This window comes from Geotrypetes seraphini, chromosome 7 (assembly GCF_902459505.1).
Source record: "Geotrypetes seraphini chromosome 7, aGeoSer1.1, whole genome shotgun sequence".
NCBI classification, from domain to species: Eukaryota; Metazoa; Chordata; class Amphibia; order Gymnophiona; family Dermophiidae; genus Geotrypetes; species Geotrypetes seraphini.
Window position 1 is genome coordinate 44,550,353 of NC_047090.1, and position 20,476 is coordinate 44,570,828.

The following is a 20,476-nucleotide window of genomic DNA, read 5'->3' on the forward strand; positions in this document are numbered from 1 at the left end:
ACATTTTAAATTTTGTCTGCTTCTGGAGGGTGCTCTGTAACCTTAAACTGCAATAAGCCCTCTAGACATCCTGCAGATTGGATCGGGTCTCCGGGTTTGGGAGCCTTCTTTCCCCTGGTTCGTCTGCTAAGGGGTAGAGCACAGGATGCTGCGGTTCCTTGGAGGTACGCAGGGATTGGAACCGGATTCGTTTCTTCCCTGATTTCCCTGAGGGGTTCTGGTGGTTGTGATCTGAGGTGGCAGGGAAGGTGAGATGGTCAGAAGACCTGAAAAATCCATTTAATCAGCTCCTGATTAATCCATAGATTTTCATTGCAGCACATGTCTCTGTGGTGTCTGTGAGTCACAGAGTTTGCCAATTTTGGGGGGTGCTGAAATCAGGGTTTTGGGAGGTTTCCCTGCATGCCCTAGTTCCCCTCACCTATAAAATCATAAAATCGCCATTTTATACAATTCCCTGCATTTTTCCTGGGCAGTTTTAAGGCAAAATCGGTACCTGTTGTGGCCATAAATTAAGGAAATTCTTCTTCACCCAGAGAGTGATGGAAAACTGGAACGCTCTTCCGGAGGCTGTTTTAGGGGAAAATACCCTCCAGAGATTCAAGACAAAGTTAGACAACTTCCTGCTGAACCAGAACGTACACAGATAAGGCTAGACTCAGTTAGGGCACTGGCCTTTGACCTAAGGGCCGCCGCAGGAACGGACTGCTGGGCACGATGGACCACTGGTCTGGCAATTCTTATGTTGAAAAGTGAAGACTGAGTGGGGACATGATCGAAACGTTCAAGATAATGAAGGGAATAGATTTAGTAGATAAAGACAAGTTGTTCACCCTCTCCAAGGTAGGGAGAACAAGAGGGCACTCTCTAAAGTTAAATGGGGATAGATTCCGTACAAACGTAAGGAAGTTCTTCTTCACCTAGAGAGTGGTGGAAAACTGGAACGCTCTTCCGGAGGTTGTTATAGGGGAAAACAAGTTCCTGCTGAACCAGAACATACGCAGGTAAGGCTAGACTCAGTGAGGGCACTGGTCTTTGACCTAAGGGCCACCATAGGAGCGGACTCCTGGGCACGATGGACCAATGGTCTGACCTGGCAGCGGCAATTCTTATGTTCTTATTTATATCCTGTCATACCTTTCAGTTCAAGACGGTTTACAACAAGTTACATCATGAGCATGAAGTAGGAGGAAACAGACAGGCTTGTAACGTAGTTATACACAACAGGAGCATGCCAGAAGACGTGGAGGAAAAACGATTAAGGAAGTTAAACAAATTTATCAAATAAATGAGTTTTCAGTGATCTTCTGTAATGAGGTATATTAGCATTTTTTTGCAACCAAGTGCTTTTGCTTAAGCCTTGAAGCAGGAAGTTCTTTTTCTTTTGAAAGATTTAGATCACAAATAAGATCATTGACAATCAGGATCAGATAATGGATTGTGACCATCTGCTGCTACATCATCATATTCCTCCTCATGTTCCACAGAAGCAATTCCATCTTGTGGAGTTACAGGGACAGGCAGTGAGTTATCATGAAGAACAGGCCTAATAGCAGAATCCAGAGTAGGATATATAATTTTGTGCTTATTTTTAGCTGAGAATCTACTTGTGTTCACAAGGCAAAAAGTAGCAATCTTTAATATGGTCTCGCGGTTGCCTCCATATCATTGGGATTGCAAATGACATCGCTGTCTTTCGTCGATTGAGCCAGTCGCAAAGTCTGTTGGAACAACTAGTATAGATGATATGTAGAGCCCAAGACTTATCCTGGTCACCCAGTGGACAGCCAAAGTGCAATTTGTATACCTTCTTCAGATCTAAGGTAATTGGGCAAAATCGTGCTTTCGTCATGAATGAACCACAGACTAAACAGAAACTATCTGGATGATTAGAAAGTAATGGGTGCCTCCTTTGTAGCAGGTCTGATACTGCACAGTGAGATACTATTCTATATGGGCACCTGGGTGCCCAGATGTCATTATAATATACAGTAAAACCTTGGATTGCAAGTTACTTGGTTTGCAAGTGATTTGCAAGACAAGCAAAACATTTTATTAAATTTTAATTTGATATACAAGCAATGTCTTACAATACAAGTACATACAGTATACACACATCACAACTGAGCCGATGGTTCGTCTCTCTCTGATGCTGCAAGAATGTAGTGACTGTTCTAAACGAGCAAAGTCTTGCAATATGAGTACATACAGTATGTCTTGGCATGATGAAGACTGATATTAATCACCATCTGTAGCCCACACTTTTTTGGCTTGCGATCTACTTATAAAATGACCACGTCAAAATGATCTACCAACAATAAAATTTTAAAAAATACAAAGCACACTGTACACAGAGAAAATGTTAATTATAATTTATATTCGGGTTTTTTTTTCAAAGAGGTCAAGGCAGGGGCTTTTTAAAGTAGCTTTTGCAGTATGACTGTCCTTTTAAGGATACCTTAAATGATCACTAGCCTAGCTGCTGTAGCAATTATAGCAATTCAGATTAAATTTTTCGTACCCCTTACCTTCTGTTTTTTCCTTAATTGTTATTTTCTCTCATCTTATTGTAGTTCTACCCTTTTTCCTCTTGTGTCAGTTTGATTTGTGAAACTTTATAGATGTCTTTACTGGATATAAATTATCTATTAATTTTAATGTCTGTACTACCCTGTTTTTGTTTTTTATTGTTGTAAAGCCGCTTTGTAATTTTAAAAAGGCGGGATAACAAATTTTTAATAAACTTGAAACTTGACTAAAATATGCAATGTCACCTCAGTAACAAGTATACAAAAAAAAAATACACCCGCCCCTTTTATTAAATCGTGATAGCGGTTTTTAGCGCAGGGAGCTTTGCTGAATGCCCCGATCTGCTCCTGACGCTCATAGGATTCTTGCGCTAAAAACAACTATTGTGGTTTAGTAAAAAGGGTCATAGTGCAAAATATAGACAGTACCGTATTTTCGCGGATATAACGCGCACCATTGTAAAACGCGCACAGGGGTATAGCGCGCAGAAATCACGATGATATGTACAAAAACTTTTCTATACCGCGCTCAGGCATATAACGCGCATGCTGCCCGACTCTCCTCTGGCCACCCCGACTCTCCTTTCGCTCTCCCCGACTCTCCTCTGGCCACCCCGACTCTCCTTTCGCCCTCCCCGACTCTCATCTGGTTGCCCCGACTCACCCTGACTTTCGGTGCACTACCCCGACTCTCCTCTGGTTGCCCCGACTCACCGTTCACCCGCCCTGACTTTCGGTGCACTGCCCCGCCTCTCCGTGCCTGTCCCCCTTGAAGTCCTGTCCCCCCTTGAAGGTCTGCCTGTCCCCCTTGAAGATCTGCCTGTCCCCCCTTGAAGTCCTGTCCCCATCCTGAAAGCCTGATGCCCCCCCCTCGACGTCCGATTCTTCTCCCCCCTCGGCAGGACCACTCGCACCCCCACCCCGAAGGACCGCCGACTCCCCGACAATATTGGGCCAGGAGGGAGCCCAAATCCTCCTGGCCACGGCGACCCCCTAACCCCACCCCGCACTACATTACGGGCAGGAGGGATCCCAGGCCCTCCTGCCCTCGACGCAAACCCCCCTCCCTCCAACGACCGCCCCCCCCCAAGAACCTCCGACCGACCCGCGACCCCCCTGGCCGACCCCCCCACCCCCCTTCCCCGTACCTTTGGAAGTTGGCCGGACAGACGGGAGCCAAACCCGCCTGTCCGGCAGGCAGCCAACGAAGGAATGAGGCCGGATTGGCCCATCCGTCCTAAAGCTCCGCCTACTGGTGGGGCCTAAGGCGCGTGGGCCAATCAGAATAGGCCCTGGAGCCTTAGGTCCCACCTGGGGGCGCGGCCTGAGACACATGGTCGGGTTTGGCCCATGTGCCTCAGGCCGCGCCCCCAGGTGGGACCTAAGGCTCCAGGGCCTATTCTGATTGGCCCACGCGCCTTAGGCCCCACCAGTAGGCGGAGCTTTAGGACGGATGGGCCAATCCGGCCTCATTCCTTCGTTGGCTGCCTGCCGGACAGGCGGGTTTGGCTCCCGTCTGTCCGGCCAACTTCCAAAGGTACGGGGAAGGGGGGTGGGGGGGTCGGCCAGGGGGGTCGCGGGTCGGTCGGAGGTTCTTGGGGGGGGGCGGTCGTTGGAGGGAGGGGGGTTTGCGTCGAGGGCAGGAGGGCCTGGGATCCCTCCTGCCCGTAATGTAGTGCGGGGTGGGGTTAGGGGGTCGCCGTGGCCAGGAGGGTTTGGGCTCCCTTCTGGCCCAACTACACAAAGTACGGGGAAGGCGGGTGGGGGGGTCGGCCAGGGGGGTCGCGGGTCGGCTGGGGGACGGGCGGAGGTTCTTGGGGGGGGGTGCGGTCGTTGGGGGGAGGGGGTTTGCGTCGAGGGCAGGAGGGCCTGGGATCCCTCCTGCCCGTAATGTAGTGCGGGGTGGGGTTAGGGGGTCGCCGTGGCCAGGAGGGTTTGGGCTCCCTCCTGGCCCGATATTGTTGGGGAGTCGGCGGTCCTTCGGAGTGAGGGTGCGAGTGGTCCTGCCGGGGGGGGGATGTATCGGACGTCGGGGAGTCGGCCGGGCAAGAGGGCTTGGGCTCCCTCTTGCTCCGATCGTGGATGCGGGTGCGGGTGGGAGCGCGTGCGAGCGGTCGTTCGGGGTGGGGGTGCGAGCGGTCCTGCTGGGGGGGTGAATCGGGCGTCGGGCGGGGTGGGAACTATGTTTAAAAACTTTTGTATACCGCGCTCAGGCATATAACGCGCGAGGGGTATGCGCGGTACGTAAAATCACGTATAACGCGCGCGTTATATCCGCGAAAATACGGTAGATATAAATTCTCAAAACGGACACATTTTGATCACTAAATTGAAAATAAAATCATTTTTCCTACCTTTGTTGTCTGGTGATTTCATGAGTCTTTGGTTGCACTTCCTTCTGACTGTGCATCCAATATTTCTTCCCTTCTTTCTGCCTCCTGCATGCTGCTTATCCTCCAGACCTCATTCCATTCCCCAACCAACATCTCTCTCTGTCCCTCCATGAGTCTGTTTTCTTCCTATCTCCCTGCCTGCCCCCCGATACACTCCATTCCCTCCCCCATCTTTTTCTTAAGAACAAAAGAATAGCCTTACTGGTCAGACCAATGGTCCATAAAGCCCAGTGGCCAATCCAGGTCACTAGTATCTGGCCAAAACCCAAGATGTAGCAATATTCCATGCTACCAATAAAGGGCAATGTTGACAAAACCCAAATATCCTAGAACATCCACATCAACTAAAGAAAAAAAGTCCTAATAGTGTCACTGAAAGACGGAATGTGAGGAGCAGCAACGGGGAAATGATGAGTGAACAATAAATTATTAATTTGTGTATGAAGACCTCAGTGTGGATTGTGAATTCAGATGAATGAATATTCATTCAATCCGTGTGAGGGCTCCAGCCCAACACACCACACCATCATAGAATCGTCATATGTGTGATATTAAATAATGAAAAAAGTGTAATAACACCAGTGTTTTAACAAAGGTAATAATGTATTAGTATATATTCACCAGAGTTGCTCCAGCAGTCAGTCAAACAGGAGTACTGCACAAACATATAAAAAAATTACTTATCTCAATCGGGGCTCTATGAGAAACATCAGGACTCCCAGAACATAGCGGGGCAAGGAAAACCCGAGGAGAGGCTGCACATAAAAGGAGGCTGCTCCAAAGTAAAGGGTTCAACTGAGTTTCAGTTTCGGAAAAACATCCTTCTTCAGGAACCTTTAGATTTTGTGAGCTCAAAACAATGCAACATCAGAACGCAGGGAAGAATACCTGGCAGAGGCAGTTGAGAGGCCAAACTGAGTGTGTAGCTTATGAACAAGACGCTGGAAAAACATCACAAGGTCATAGGTCAAAATTTAAATAATGGCGTTCCATTCGATGTTTTCATTAAGACCTACAGGAAAAATAGAATTATGTTCAAAAATCCAATATTGTTCCCTATATTGGATATACCGTTTTTTATTACCAGAGCAGTTAGATGCAAGGGTTTCAGTAATGAACCATCTGAGTTGTTCAAACGTGTGATTGAATTGTAAACAGTGGGGAACCATGGGAGCTGTAGTAGTGGCAGTATGAAGCAGTGGCTTCCCCCATGTCTTTCTCAATAACAGACTATGGACTTTTCCTCCAGGAACTTGTCCAAACTTTTCTTAAAACCAGCTACGCTATCCGCTTATTACCACATCCTCTGACAATGCGTTCCAGAGCTTAACTATTCTCTGAGTGAAAAAAAAATTTCCTCCAATTGGTTTTAAAAGTATTTCCATGCAACTTCATCAAGTGTCCCTTAGTCTTTCTAATTTTTGACGGAGTGAAAAATCGATTCACTTGTACCCGTTCTACTCCACTCAGGATTTTGTATACTTCAATCATATCTCCCCTCAGCCGTCTCTTTTCCAAGCTGAAGAGCCCTAACCGTTTTAGTCTTTCCTCATACGAGAGGAGTTCCTTCCCGTTTACCATCTTGGTCGCTCTTCTTTGAACTCTCTCTCTCTCTCTGTCTCTCTCTCTCTCTCTCTCTCTCTGTCTCTGTCTCTCTCTGTCTGTCTTTCTCTCTCTCTCTCTCTCTCTCTCTCTCCTTTCTGTCTGTCTGTCTTTCTCTCTCTCTCTCCTTTTTGTCTGTCTGTCTGTCTTTCTCTCTCCCTGCCTCCCAGCCACCTCCACCATTGCCAAATACCCCCAGAAAACACTTCCTCCTGTCTGCTCCTTTCTCTTATTTCCCAAATTATGTATTTACTCACAGCCTATTTCTTCTCTACTGTCATAGCTCCACTCCAAGTTTCTGTCTCTATCAGTCTGTCACTCTTCCTTTTAGAACTTTCAGACACTTCTGGCTCTTCATAGCAACATTCTCTGTCCCAGCTATTAACCCTTTCAATTCACTTCATCCCTTCATAGTCCCCTCTCTTCCTTCCCATGATTTCTCTCTCAACCATGCGCCAGGCCCACAAGCCTTCCCCCCTACCCTGACGTCAATTCTGATGTCGGAGAGGAAATTCTGGCCCAGAACTTCCTCTCCAACGTCAGAATTAATGTCGGGGTGGGGGTGGGGATAAGGCTTGTGAGCCCAATGCTTGTGCAGTGGATGCACTCACCTGGCTTTTGCGGCATTGGGGAAGCAGGGAGAACACAAAGACAACGCGAGACTATTGCGGAGCCTGAGATCAGCTCCGTTGCTCTTGTGATCTATTGGTCAATCGCAATCGACCTTTTGGGCACCCCTGCTATAAATGCATGATATATCGCCCAATTAACATTTATAATTATATATAATGAGCCTCATTACAAAAATGTGACATGCTAGTGAAAAACTAAGCACAGATTTGAATTCAGCAAGAAAAATACTACAAAACCCACCCAACATTAACTCTGATGAAAATGTTATGTTGACCTGTGTTATCTAACACTTTTAAATTAGAATCCACATTTTCCAACTTCTGAACTACCTCTTGAGAAAATGTTACATTTTGGTTAATCACTGGTTTCAACAACTCCTCAACTCTAGAATTAATTAACCAAAGATCTTTTAAGGAAATATCTCGTGGAGTTTCCAGAGCCCCTTGTTCAACTGATCTGTCTTCTTCTGAGGAAATAATTTTAGGCATCTCCTTAAAAACTATTAAAGAAGGTGTTTGTGAATCCAAAGGTTCCTCTGGAAAAATGTTAGGTCCTTGTTCAGAACCCAAACCACTAGATATAATTTGGAGGGGGAGGAGGAGTTCCATCCAAGGGGTTGAGAGATGCCCCTGATAAAGAGTCAGCACTTCCAAGTTGTGTAAAAGTCACATTAGGCAGCATCAGTTGCCAGTCCTTTGGGTCGGCTAAAACGGGAGTCGAGCTTTTAGATTTTAACTTCTTTTCCCCATAATAATTTATGGGGAACAATAGAATAAACACTCTCTCACCCAGCTCCTCGTGGCTCCATGGGACTCCCAAAAGGCTTAGCTTGCCCCTTAGGGCTCCCCCTGCAGCCTTGCGCCGCAGCTGCGGCATATTTTTCAATCAAATAAGATGGACCCCGGTGACATCACCTAGTTGTCTCCATGGGTGTGTGCTGGTAAAATGGCACCTCGAACTGCCATGCTTCAAGATGAAAACAGGATCTGCTGAGCCTCGCAAAAGCAGGAAACAGTCCCTTCAATTCCACCAACCAGAGCAAGTAACACCTCTTGGGACCATTCCCTCTTTTCTCCCTAAAGTCGTCTCTTCTTTTCATCTGAATGAAGTTCTTACTCTTTCTTCCTTTCATAGAGAAGAATTGCTATGTTCACTAGATGCACATTGTATTCTTAGGTATTTATAACATAAGTATGTTTTAGGCATGACCTCTTAATCTAGAGCTGGTTAAAGGCATGTGCCTAGATTGCTAAAAAAAGTGCATAAATTACAAAATGCTGTAGTTTACACACAAAGTTCTGTCAAACTTTGCCCCAAATCCGCCCATGTGTACACTCACCTTCAAACTATTCACCATCACACTCAGGTGCCATTTAATAGAATAGCATATAACTGGGAATGTAGGTATATACTTGCATATATGCCAGTATTCTGGTCAGTTATGCATCCTTGGTGCCCTTGAACCACTCCCAATATGCCCAGCATCTTTGTGGTCATTACTATGTTTTTCCATTTCTCTTTACAGGCTTTGACAGGTTAGACAACACAGCATGGTCAAATATATTATCCCTGACTAAGGACCTATCTGTGTGACTTCTGAAACTTTTATCTCTGCATTGGCCACAAATGAACAATAGTCAAATTATCTATAAATTTGAGTAGTTCTGAGCTTGGGAGTCACCCACTTGATTTCTTCACTGAATCCTGCTTGCTAGTGGAAAAAGAAATGTTTCTTATCTGTAATGAATTCCATAAGCAGCAGGATTGATCAGTCACACAATCTGTAACCACTTTCCAGAGAGTTGCGTTACTTTATTTTATGAACCATGTTTTCAGTCCTGCTATCTATTTAAAATTGTTTCATGTAAGAAACATTGCTTTACAAATACAGACATCCCAGATGAGATGGGTTGACCTTGATTGATCTGTTGAATATTTATGTAATTTTGAAAGCCTCCACATATCCTGAGAACTGAAGAACTTTGAAAGAAATGAATGGGGATCTTTTGTAGCCATTTGTTTTAGTAACAGTAAGAAACAACTCTCAAAATCTGACTTACTAGTGCTTAAGCCCGTTAACATTAACGGGCTAGAATATATGTCTGTCTGTCTTTCTTTCTTTCTGTGTCTCTCCCTGCCCCTGTCTCTCTTCCTTTCTTTCTCCCTCCCGCTGTCTGTCCTTCTTTCTTTCTGGTTCTCTCTCTGGCACCCTGTCTGTCTGTCTTTCTTTCTTTCTTTTTGTCTCTCTCTCTGCCCACTGTCTTTCTGTGTGTCTGTCTTTCGTTCTAATGCGGTGCTTGCCTGCCTGTCTTTCTGTCTCTCTATGGCCCCCTTCTGTCTCCCCTCACCCAAAGTAAACCAAGATTGCTCCCAGGCCCCCTTTCCCTCTCTGTCCCTTCCACTTCCCTGTGCAGCAGCAGCATTTCCCACCCTGACCCTGTGCAGCAGCAGCATTTCCACCCCCCATACACACACTTCCCAGTGTAGCAGCAGCATTTCCCAGCCTTCCTGTGCAGAAGCAGCATTCCCCCCCCCACACACTGCTCTGTGCAGCAGCAGCATTTCCCGGCCTTCCCTGTATAGAAGCAGCATTCCCACCCCCCACACACACACTTCCCTATGCTGCAGTAGCATTTCTCAGTCTTCCCTGTACAGAAGCAGCATTCCCCCACCCCTCACGCAGCAGTATTTCCCAGCCTTTCCTGTGCAGCAGCAGCATTTCCCGGCTTTCCCTGTGCAGCAGCAGCATTTCCCGCGCTCCCTTCCCAGCCACCGCGTTTAAATTCAGATAAAAGCGCTGCACCGCGCTACCGCTGACTTCAGCATCTTCTATCCACTGCGGCCAACCCTAGCGGAAACAGGAAGTAGTCAGAGAGGGCGGGCCGCAGTGGACAGAAGACGGTGAGGCCAGCAGTAGCGCGGTGCAGCGCTTTTCTCTGAATTTTAAATGCAGGTGAGCCAGGAGAAGGAGGAGGCTTTAAAGTACAGTAGCTGGTTTTGGCGGTGAGTGAGGGCGGGAGGGGGGAGTCGCTGGCTGTGCTGTGTCTCTCTGTGTTCGAATTCGGCAGGACGGAGACAGCACTTGTCAGTGGCCACTGAGGTCGGCAATCAAGGGGGGGGGCGAAGACGCAGCTCAGGAGACTGGGAAGGTGTTGGCGGGCGGCGGCGGCAGCTGGGGCCTCCTCCTGCAGGCGCTCGTATCTCAGGGGTCCGGCAGGAAGAGAGCTTGCCTGCGCTTCCTCCCAGCAGCAGTTGGTGAGTGAGGGCGGGAGGAGGGGAGTGGCCAGAATGTTCCCTGCCGCCGGATTGGCTGCCACGGATCAGAAATCACGGCGGCAGAGAACACGCTGTTTTAACAGCGCATGCGCCGGTAACCTTTTACTATATAGGATTTAGCTTTTATATTCTCCTGGTTTGTTTGGTTTTGGGTTTTTTAAATTTATGGTGATATCAAGCTATTTCTCTTAAAATTATAATTTTCAACATCAAACCTTTATAGCTTGTTCAGTTTATCTACTCTGGATTCCAGAGTACTTACTGTCTGAGATGTAAATTTCAGTTTAAAGTACTCACCAATTCCTTTTCCCCCCCTCCTCCCCAGTAGGTTGTCATAGGAATTTCACTTCAGACTTCAAAAATGTGTTTTTCTTTAAACAGGAAATATGTCTGCTCAGATTGCCCATTCAGTCTTGGCCGCACAGCAAGACCATCTTCTTCCTCCTGGTAGTGTCCCAGATACAGGACAGAGCCATCTATTACAACCCCTCAAGCCTTCTCCCTCTAGTGAGAATCTGTGTTCTTCGTTTACCAGTGATGCTGCCCTTTCTGCTCCTAGCCTCTCTGCACCAGGACAAGGTGAGAACACTAATAGTTGCTGATTACCGTAGAATAGGCATAGAAATCTTACCTGCCTGTTTTCTCTTCACTTTACCCATTGAATATAGTGATCTTTTGTATTGCTAATAAGAGCTGCTATCTGAAAAGAGACACTGGCACCAGAAGCTGTCAAGAATCAAATATCACAAAATTTAGCTTTCAGTCAAGTGTGGTTTGTTTTCTTTCCTTAAAATGTGATGTTTTCACTGCACTCAAATCGTTAGGCTTGAGGTCACATATACAACTGGCTTTGGTGTTTTAACTATTAAGCTGTGTTTCTATAAAATGGGCAAACTCTGTTGTTCTTGCATAAATCTCATTGGAAGCATTTAGAAAAACACTTGGGGTAGAAAGTTTGTCAGTCTTACTATGATGCAAGCATTTTCGAGATGTCAAAAAACTTCTGGAAATAAAAAGAAGACTTTGGAGGAATTTTTCATGCCATGACACAAGGAAGGGACAATATGGCCTTAACTGTCTTTTATCCCAAGACAACCAGGCAGGTATTCTCACAAGTGGGTGACGTGATCCAACGGAGCCCCGATGCGGACACTTCATAAGCAGACTTGCTTGAAGAAACTCGAAGTTTCGAGTTGCCCGTACCGCCCATGCGCGAGTGCCTTCCCACCCAGCACAGGGCACGTCTCCTCAGTTCTTACTTTTCCGCGGAGCTGAGAAGTCCGTCTTCGACTCTCTGCGTGAAGTGTTTTCACTTGTGCCTTCTTTTGTCCGCGGTTTTGGGTTATTTTTTCTCAGAATCGCTGGGTTTCATCGTTATTTTCTTGTTTTTCCCCCAAAAAATTTCTTCCGTTCGTTCGACTGGGCAGGCCACGTGGCCGCAGCCCCGCGGCTTCAATCTTGCGGCAGAGCTTTTTCGGCCTATGTCCCGGCCTGCTACCTGTTTTAAAAAGTGTTCCAAGTGCCAGTGTGCAATTTCCCTGACGGACCCTCATCGACGCTGTCTTCGGTGTCTCGGGCCTCAACATCTCCCGAAATCGTGCCGGCCTTGCTCAACACTTACGTCTCATGCTTTCAAGCGTCGTTGCATCCTGTGGGAGCAGCTTTTCAGCATGGAGTCTTCGATGGAGCTTTCGTCCTCGAAGGGCACTTCGCCCTCAACAGGCTTCCACTGCTTCTGCTCCGAGCCTCATCAAACCTGCCTCGTTTGTACCGGCTATGTCTTTGACGCATGCTGCGGTGCCTTCCTCTGTCTCTTCAGGTCAGCTAGCACAGCAGCCCATTCCCCCGGTGGTGCTTAAAGTGCCCAAGGTTTCTAAGTCCAAGCACTCTCACACTGCCTCGAGGGAGAACGAAGCCCGTGCAGGTGGTCCCATTGGAGACGCGGATTCATCCTTGCCGGTTTCGTTCCAGACCTTATTGGAGAAGCAATTCATTCAGCTCTTTACTATCATGGGGCCGAAGCTTCTCTCACAAATCCAGCCTGGGCATGCGGAGGTCTCCCGTGAGGTCGAGCTGCCTCCTGTGCCTCAGTTGTACACACACTCTCTACAGGAAACAGAGTCTCTGCGAGTGTCTGGTCTGGCATCGCAGCATGCATCGCAAGGAGCAGAGTCTTTGCCCATGCCTCCATTGGAACCCGTACACTCGATGCAAGGAGCAGAGTCTTTGCAAGTGCCTCGAGGTTCTTCCACTCAGCTTCTTCTGCTTCGTTCCACAGCCTCCAGCCCTATCCATTCTCTGGGGGCTTCGGCGGGGACTCACTCTCCTCGATTGTCGAGGCCTGCTTCGAGGCACAGCTCGCATCATTGATCGAGGCATTCTTCGAAGCATTCATCCAGGCATGCCTCGCCTCATCGGAAGCAGCTTTTTCTTCAATATTCCCCACCGCCTGCTTCAACCCTTCCGCTTCCGAATCTCGAAGACCTGGTAGGTTCTTTTTCTCCATCCAGGTCTCCTTCTTCATTGGAGTGAGCCGCCTCGACATCCTCGAGTCCCTCTCGAGGCCAGGCTTCGGCAGATCAGCTGTCTTTTTCATCTTTTCTGCATCAGATGGCAGCTGACTTGGATATTCAACTTGACACTGGATCTAAGTTTTTCAAGGAGTATCTCGAGACAATGCATCTTCCTCAACCTCCTGCTGAATCCTCAAGCTTCCTCTCCACAAGCTTTTGGATCAAACCTTTGTCCGCTGTCTGGAAACTCCTTATTCCATTCCAGCTGTTCCAGGTAAATTGGATTCCAGATACAGGACTGTTCATCACAAGGGGTTTGACAATGCTCAATTGTCTCATCAATCCCTTCTGGTTGAGTCTCCTTTAAAAAGATCTCACCCTTTCCAGGTGTATGCCACTGTTCCTCTGGGCAGGGAAGGCAAAACGATGGACAGATTTGGTTGTTGCATCTACCAAAACTCCATGATGACCTCCAGAATCCTCAACTATAATTTTCATTTCATCACCTATTTTGAGTTTTTTCTCTCCATCCTTCAAAAGTTCATGCCTTATCTGGAGTCTCGTGCGCATTTTGAATATCAGGAAGTCCTTGCATCCTTGTCCCAACTTCAGCAGCAGCTTCTTCAGTCCTCCTCTGATGCTTTTGAGCTGTCTGCTCGAGCTACTGCTTGCTCAGTGGCCATGCGGCGTCTGGCGTGGCTTCCGTACCATCGACATGGAGCCTAACCTGCAGGACTGGCTGGCTAATGTTCCTTGCGCTGGCAATGACCTCTTTGAGTCTATAGAGGCTGCCACCAAGAAGCTTTCAGACCACGAGAAGTCTTGCCTTCATTCTCCGCCCGAAGCCAAAGACGGCTCCTCTTCGCCCTACACGCCCTCCTCTGATTTACCAACGGCGTTTCCCACCGAAGCAGACTCCTTCCATTTGTCAGCCTGTCAAGAGACAACATCCTCAGAAGCAGCAGAAGCCTCAGCCACCTGCTGTACCCAAGGCTCCTCAGCCTTTTTGACTTTCTAGAAGAAAGCATAACTTCAGTCGTTCTGCCTTTTCCCGTTTTTCCCCCTATCGGAGTTCGTCTCCATCATTTTTACCACCGATAGACGACTGTTACCACTGATCTCTGGGTCCTTTCCATCGTCAGGGAGGGCTACTCTCTTCAGTTCTATCAAGTTCCTCTGGAACATCCTCCAAGAGAGTATTCTACCAATTCTGCCCAGACCGCCCTTCTTTTTCAGGAAGCTCAGGCTTTGCTTCAGCTCCAAGCTATCCAGCCTGTTCCTTTGGCTCAGCAGAACAAGGGATTTTACTCCCGGTACTTCCTTGTTTTGAAGAAGACGGGCGATCTGCGTCCTATTTTGGATCTCAGGGTGCTCAACAAATTTCTGGTCAGAGAAAAATTTCGCATGTTGACCCTAGCATCTCTGTATCCCCTTCTCGAGCAGAACGATTGGTTATGCTCTCTAGATCTCAAGGAGGCCTAACGCACATTCCCATTCATCCGGCCTCCCATCAATACATCAGATTTCGGGTGGGAAATCTTCATTATGAATACAAGAGTGCTCCTTTTCGGCCTGGACTCGTCACCCAGAGGCTTCACCAAATGCCTGGTAGTGGTGGCCCATGCGCTCAGGAACCATGGTCTTCCGGTGTTTTCCTACCTGGACGACTGGCTCATCAAGGATTCCACGTCTCAAGGAGTCGTCCTAGCGACCCAGTGAACTATCTGGTTACTGCAGAGTCTGGGATTCGAAATCAACTTTCCGAAATCCCATCTCCAACCTTCTCAGACTCTTCCATTCATCGGAGCTGTTCTGGATACTGTCCAACTCAGAGCGTTCCTTCCTCTACAACGTCTGGAGGCTCTTCTCCATCTTTGTCATTCGGTCTCCTCTCGCCCGACCATCTCGGCGAGACACATGATGGTTCTTCTGGGTCCCATGGATTCCACAGTACATGTGACTCCTTTTGCCAGACTTCACCTCAGAATTCCTCAGTGGACCCTGGCATCTCAATGGATGCAGGTTTTCGACCATCTAACTCGACACATCCAGGTCACTCCTGCTCTGACACAGTCGCTTCATTGGTGGATGCTCTCTTCCAATCTATCCAGAGGCTTACTTTTTCATACGCCCCCCCCCCCCCAATCAGAAGGTTCTCACGACCGATTCTTCAACTTACGCTTGGGGGGCTCATCTAGATGGTCTTCGTACTCAAGGCTATTGGACCAGTACGGATCGTCAGTGTTGCATCAATCTCCTGGATCTCAGGGCAATTTTCAATGCTCTCAATGCTTTTCAGCATCTGCTGCACGACCGTGTAGTCCTCATTCGCACAGACAATCAATTCGCAATGTATTATGTCAACAAACAAGGAGACAGAGCTTCCTCTGTCAGGAAGCTCTGAAAGTTTGGGATTGGGCAATTCGCCACAACGCCTTTCTCAAAGCTGTCTACATTAAGGGGGCGGACAATGCCTTATCAGACAACTTAAGTCATCTTCTACAGCCCCTTCATCATGTCTTCTCTCAGTGGGGAACGCTTCAGATAGATCTCTTTGCAGCCCCCCACAACTTCAAGCTGCCTCAGTTCTGCTCCAGGATCTACACTCCTCATCGCCTCGAGGCAGATGCTTTTCTTCTGGACTGGAGGAATCTCTTTCTATAAGCGTTTCCTCCGTTTCCTCTCATTCAAAAGACGCTGGTCAATCTGAAGTCCGACCGTGCCACCATGATTCTGGTTGCTCCTCGGTGGCCCAGAGAACCCTGGTACTCCCTTCTACTTCAACTCAGCAGCAGGGAGCCATACCTTCTACCAGTTTTTCCCTCTCTGCTTACGCAGCATCAGGGATCTCTACTTCATCCCAACCTGCAGTCTCTTCACCTGACAGCTTGGTTCCTCTCAACATAGCTCCTCTACAGTTTTCCCAAACTGTGCGGGATGTCTTGGAAGCTTCACGGAAGCCTGCTACTAGACAATGCTATCTCCAAAAATGGACTAGATTTTCTACTTGGTGTTTTTCTCATCATAAGGAGCCTCAACTTTCCTCCTTATCTTCAGTTTTGGACTATCTGTTGCACCTTTCTCAGTCTGATCTCAAGTCTACCTCGATCCGAGTCCATCTTAGTGCGATTGCTGCTTTCCATCAGCCTATTGAAGGGAAACCTCTCTCTGCTCATCCTGTGGTTTCCAGATTCATGAAAGGTCTTTTCAATGTCAAACCTCCTCTCAAACCGCCTCCAGTGGTTTGGGACCTCAATATTGTTCTTGCTCAACTGATGAAACCTCCATTGGACAAGGCTCATCTGAAGTATCTCTCTTGGAAAGTGGTGTTTTTCATTGGCCTCACTTCTGCTTGACGGGTCAGTGAGCTTCAAGCGCTGGTTGTGGACCCACCTTTTACAGTGTTCCATCATGACAAGGTGGTTCTTCGCACTCATCCGAAATTCCTTCCTAAATTAGTCTCGGAGTTTCATCTCAATCAATCCATTGTACTTCCAGTGTTTTTTCCAAAGCCTCATTCTTATCCTGGAGAATCAGCTCTTCATACTCTGGACTGTAAGAGTGCTTTGGCTTTCTATTTGGAACGCACCAAACCGCACAGAACTGCTCCTCAACTTTTTGTCTCCTTTGATCTGAACAAGTTGGGACGTCCTATCTCTAAGCATACCATCTCCAATTGGATGTCGGCTTGTATCTCATTCTGCTATTCCCAGGCTGGATTTCCTCTTCACAGTAAAGTCACAGCCCATAAGGTCAGAGCAATGGCAGCTTCTGTGGCTTTCCTCAGATCTACACCTATTGAGGAAATTTGTAAGGCTGCCACTTGGTCCTCGGTTCATACCTTCACTTCTCATTATTGTCTGGATACTTTCTCCAGACGGGATGGACAGTTTGGCCAAACAGTATTGCAAAATTTATTCTCCTAAGTTGCCAACTCTCCCACCATCCCACTTTGGTTAGCTTGGAGGTCACCCACTTGTGAGAATACCTGCCTGCTTGTCCTGGGATAAAGCAATGTTACTTATCGTAACAGTTGTTATCCAAGGACAGCAGGCAGCTATTCTCACGTCCCACCCACCTCCCCGGGTTGGCTTCTCTGCTAGCTATCTGAATTGAGGAGACGTGCCCTGTGCTGGGCGGGAAGGCATTCGCGCATGCGTGGTGCGGGCGACTTGAAATTTCGAGTTTCTTCAAGCAAGTCTGCTTGTGAGGCGTCCGTATCGGGGCTCCGTTGGATCACGTCACCCACTTGTGAGAATAGCTGCCTGTTGTCCCTGGATAACACCAGTTACGGTAAGTAATTGTGCTTTCTGTTACGTCCCTTCTGGATTCTATGCGCTAGGTGTTCAATCCCAACACACAATCCGGGAGTTGCAGAAATCCACAAACTTTTCTGAGCACATGCTCTATCCCCCTTATCCTGAAAGCTAGCAAACATATCAAGTTACAATTTCTGCAAGCAATCCGTGCATTTGCTCTGCTTCTTTTTCGCTTAAAGTTAGATTACTTGGTGGCTTTAGTGCCTTAAGACCCCTTTCCGGTGGTCCCCTTTCGGAGGGAAGGGCGCAGTCTCACTGTGCCGGACGGACTGCTGCTTTACAGAGAAACTGGTGGATCTGGGAAACCAGTCTGCTGTATGTCACCATTTCTAGACTAGGGGTCCCTTCCCCTGGGAGTCTGCTTACCGGTGACCTTGTTATGGGCTTCAAGCGCAGGCTGTATGCATCTGAGTGAAAACCACCTGGGTTTCAAGATGCAGGCTGCCTTTCCCGCCCCCGACCACATGGACAAGGATTTGTGGGGGGCAAAGGTCATAGTCAGTGTCTGGCCGGCTAGCAGTTTGAAGATTTCAAGTCTGGTCCATTTGGAGCTGTTTCTGAGGCAGAAAATCATTTTCCTCCATTCTAATGCTGTTTAAAGCTGCTGACAGTGTGGCACTACATAACTGTGAGTAAACATATGGGAACTTCAGGGGTGGCTTGCAAAATGATTTTAAAATCATTTTTCACAGTTTCTGAGGGTAGGGTTCAGGTCTCCCACCTCCCCAGACCCCAAATCACTATTATTTTTGGCGCAAATTCATGACAGCGGACATCTTGAATTTTAAAATCCTCTGTGTAATCGGGCTAGGTAGGCAGTCTGGGTCTGTGCCTTCTGAAGAAAATTTTACCTAGAAGTCATCCTGGAATCTACAATCCGATTCTGGGGACACTCTTGGTGCAGTGCATATACCTGAACAGAGCTCTGCCATGATTGCAGAGTGGGTCTTTTTACCGGATTTTATGTGGCTCCTTTGAAAGTCATATTCCTCAGAACCCACTTGTTTGACGCAGCCGGTAGGCATGTCGAGGCTTTTTTGGTCTGTTGCGCCTATGACAAAGCTTCCTGTATGGGAGCTCTCTCATCTGGCTTTGCCAGACCTCGATTGCAGTTTTGGATCCACCGGATGTCTATGCTGAGTGTTTGGATTTGGGCGCTGACCCTTCTTCACAGATTTTTTAAGTAGGCTTCTGTCCGCCTCTTTACAGCTGATGTTTTGAAAGAGCTCCATCTGGATTCTCCACCTTTTACTTCTCCGGCTTCAGTGTTGGACCGTTCTCCCCTGCCCTTTTTTTACATTCAGTCCACAGCTTCTTGGTCTGGTTTCAGAACAATGTGATACCCTGGAAAGCTCTTTCCGACCTTCTAAAGCTATGTCTACGTTTTATCAACTGGATCCTGATTTTTGGCAGGTTTGAACAGCCTGAGGTTGATTCTACCGTGGTGCAGGTTATCCAGCACTCGGAAAAGTTTGTGGATTTCTGCAACTCCCAGATTGCTGGTTGGGATTGAACACCTAGTGTATGGAATCCTACAGGGACTAACAGAAAGAAGATTATTGAATGTATAAATCTAATCTTCCATTCATTTATAGAGACCTGAACAAAAATGTTTTAGTACTTACAGCTACAAAGCTGCTCCACTTCACCTAAGATGACAGATATTTGTGAATCACTTCATAGGGCAGTGGTTCTTAAACCTATCCTGGGAAAACCACCAGACAGTTGGGTTTATTCTTAATGAATATGCATGAGACATATTTGTATACCTGTCATCTCCATTATATGCAAATCTCTCTTCCTTGTCATCAACAGCAGATGAATCGAGAGACGAATGTGTTGTGACCATCCACCAGGAGACAGAGATAGAGAACATCAAACTGAGCTCTATCATCTATATCAGGGGTGTCGAACTCAATCAGAGAAGGGGCCAAAATCTAAAATCCAGCCTAAATCGCGGGCCGAATGGTTTACTGAACAGTCATAAACTGACAATGTTAACCAGAAATGTGAATTTAAAATGAGTGGAACAATCTTTTCCTTAACAGTGCTGTTAACCAACTCACATGCTATCAAGCAAAACAGTAATATTGGTATCAAGCAAAACAGTAATATTGGAATGTACCTAAAATGCTCATTGTTTTGTTTTCTGGCTAGATGTCTGACACCGTTTTCCCCGTATCAATGAGTCAATGTTCGGTTTTATTTCTTGGGCTGTAGCAACCCGCAAAACAGCATGGAGGTTGTCATCGGTAATGCGTGATCTGTGCTTGTTTTTGTTCAGATTCATTATTGAAAACATCTGTTCACAAAGATAGGTGCTCCCGAACATGGATAGAATACGGGCAGCATGAAGTCGGAGCTCTGGCATTGAGTCAGGGGGCAGTAGAGGGTAGAAGTCCTCAATTTCAACATCCTGAAACCTTGATTTCAGGCCACTGTCAGACTGAAGCTCGATTATCTCCATCTGAAGGTGATGGGGCACATTGTTGACATCAACTGTAAAAGGATTGGCAAAGATGTCAAAGCCTGAGTGCTGTGTTCTAAAGTCAGAGAAGCGCCGCTCAAATTCACTTAGTAAACGGCTAACTTTGGTAGCCAGCCGACTGCAAGGAAAAGTACCAGAAATAGTGGTTGAGATACTCAAACAAACGGGAAAGTGGGCAAGATTGTCCTGTTCCAGTTGGGACTTCCATAGTTGAAGTTTACGCTGGAATGCTGTGATCATGTCAGACATCTTCGTGATGACTTGTTTGCGTCTCTGCAGCTTCAGATTCAGTTGGGCGAGATGCTCGCATATGTCACACATCATAGCAAAATCACATAGCCAGGCGGGATCCGACAGTTCAGGCAAGGGCTTTCCTTTACTTTCCATGAAAAGAGCAATTTGTTCTCTGAGCTCAAAAAATCTTTTGAGGACTGCGCTCTTGCTTAGCCATCTTACTTCTGTGTGGTATGGCACGTCTCCATGCTCTGCACCCACCTCCTGTAAAAACTGCTGGAACTGGCGATGATTCAGGCCACATGCCCTTATAAAGTTAATAGTTTTAATGACTGTGGTCATTATGTCATTCATGTCCAGAACTTTTCCACACATAGCCTCTTGGTGGATAATGCAATGATAAGTAATCAAGGGTGTGTGGCAGTGACTTTTTTGCATTCTTTCCTTCATTAGTCCAACCAAGCCTTTCTTTTCTCCGCACATTGAAGGT

The 20,476-nt window shown here is 47.2% G+C and overlaps 1 protein-coding gene across 1 annotated transcript in view; it reads left to right on the top strand.

The window, feature by feature from the left end:
- Positions 1-20,476, top strand: part of WNK1 (WNK lysine deficient protein kinase 1) — a 538,182-nt gene that overhangs the window by 437,515 nt on the left and 80,191 nt on the right. The window contains 1 exon segment of the mRNA XM_033953429.1: positions 10,814-11,011. Within this exon segment, the coding sequence (XP_033809320.1) occupies positions 10,814-11,011 (198 nt within the window).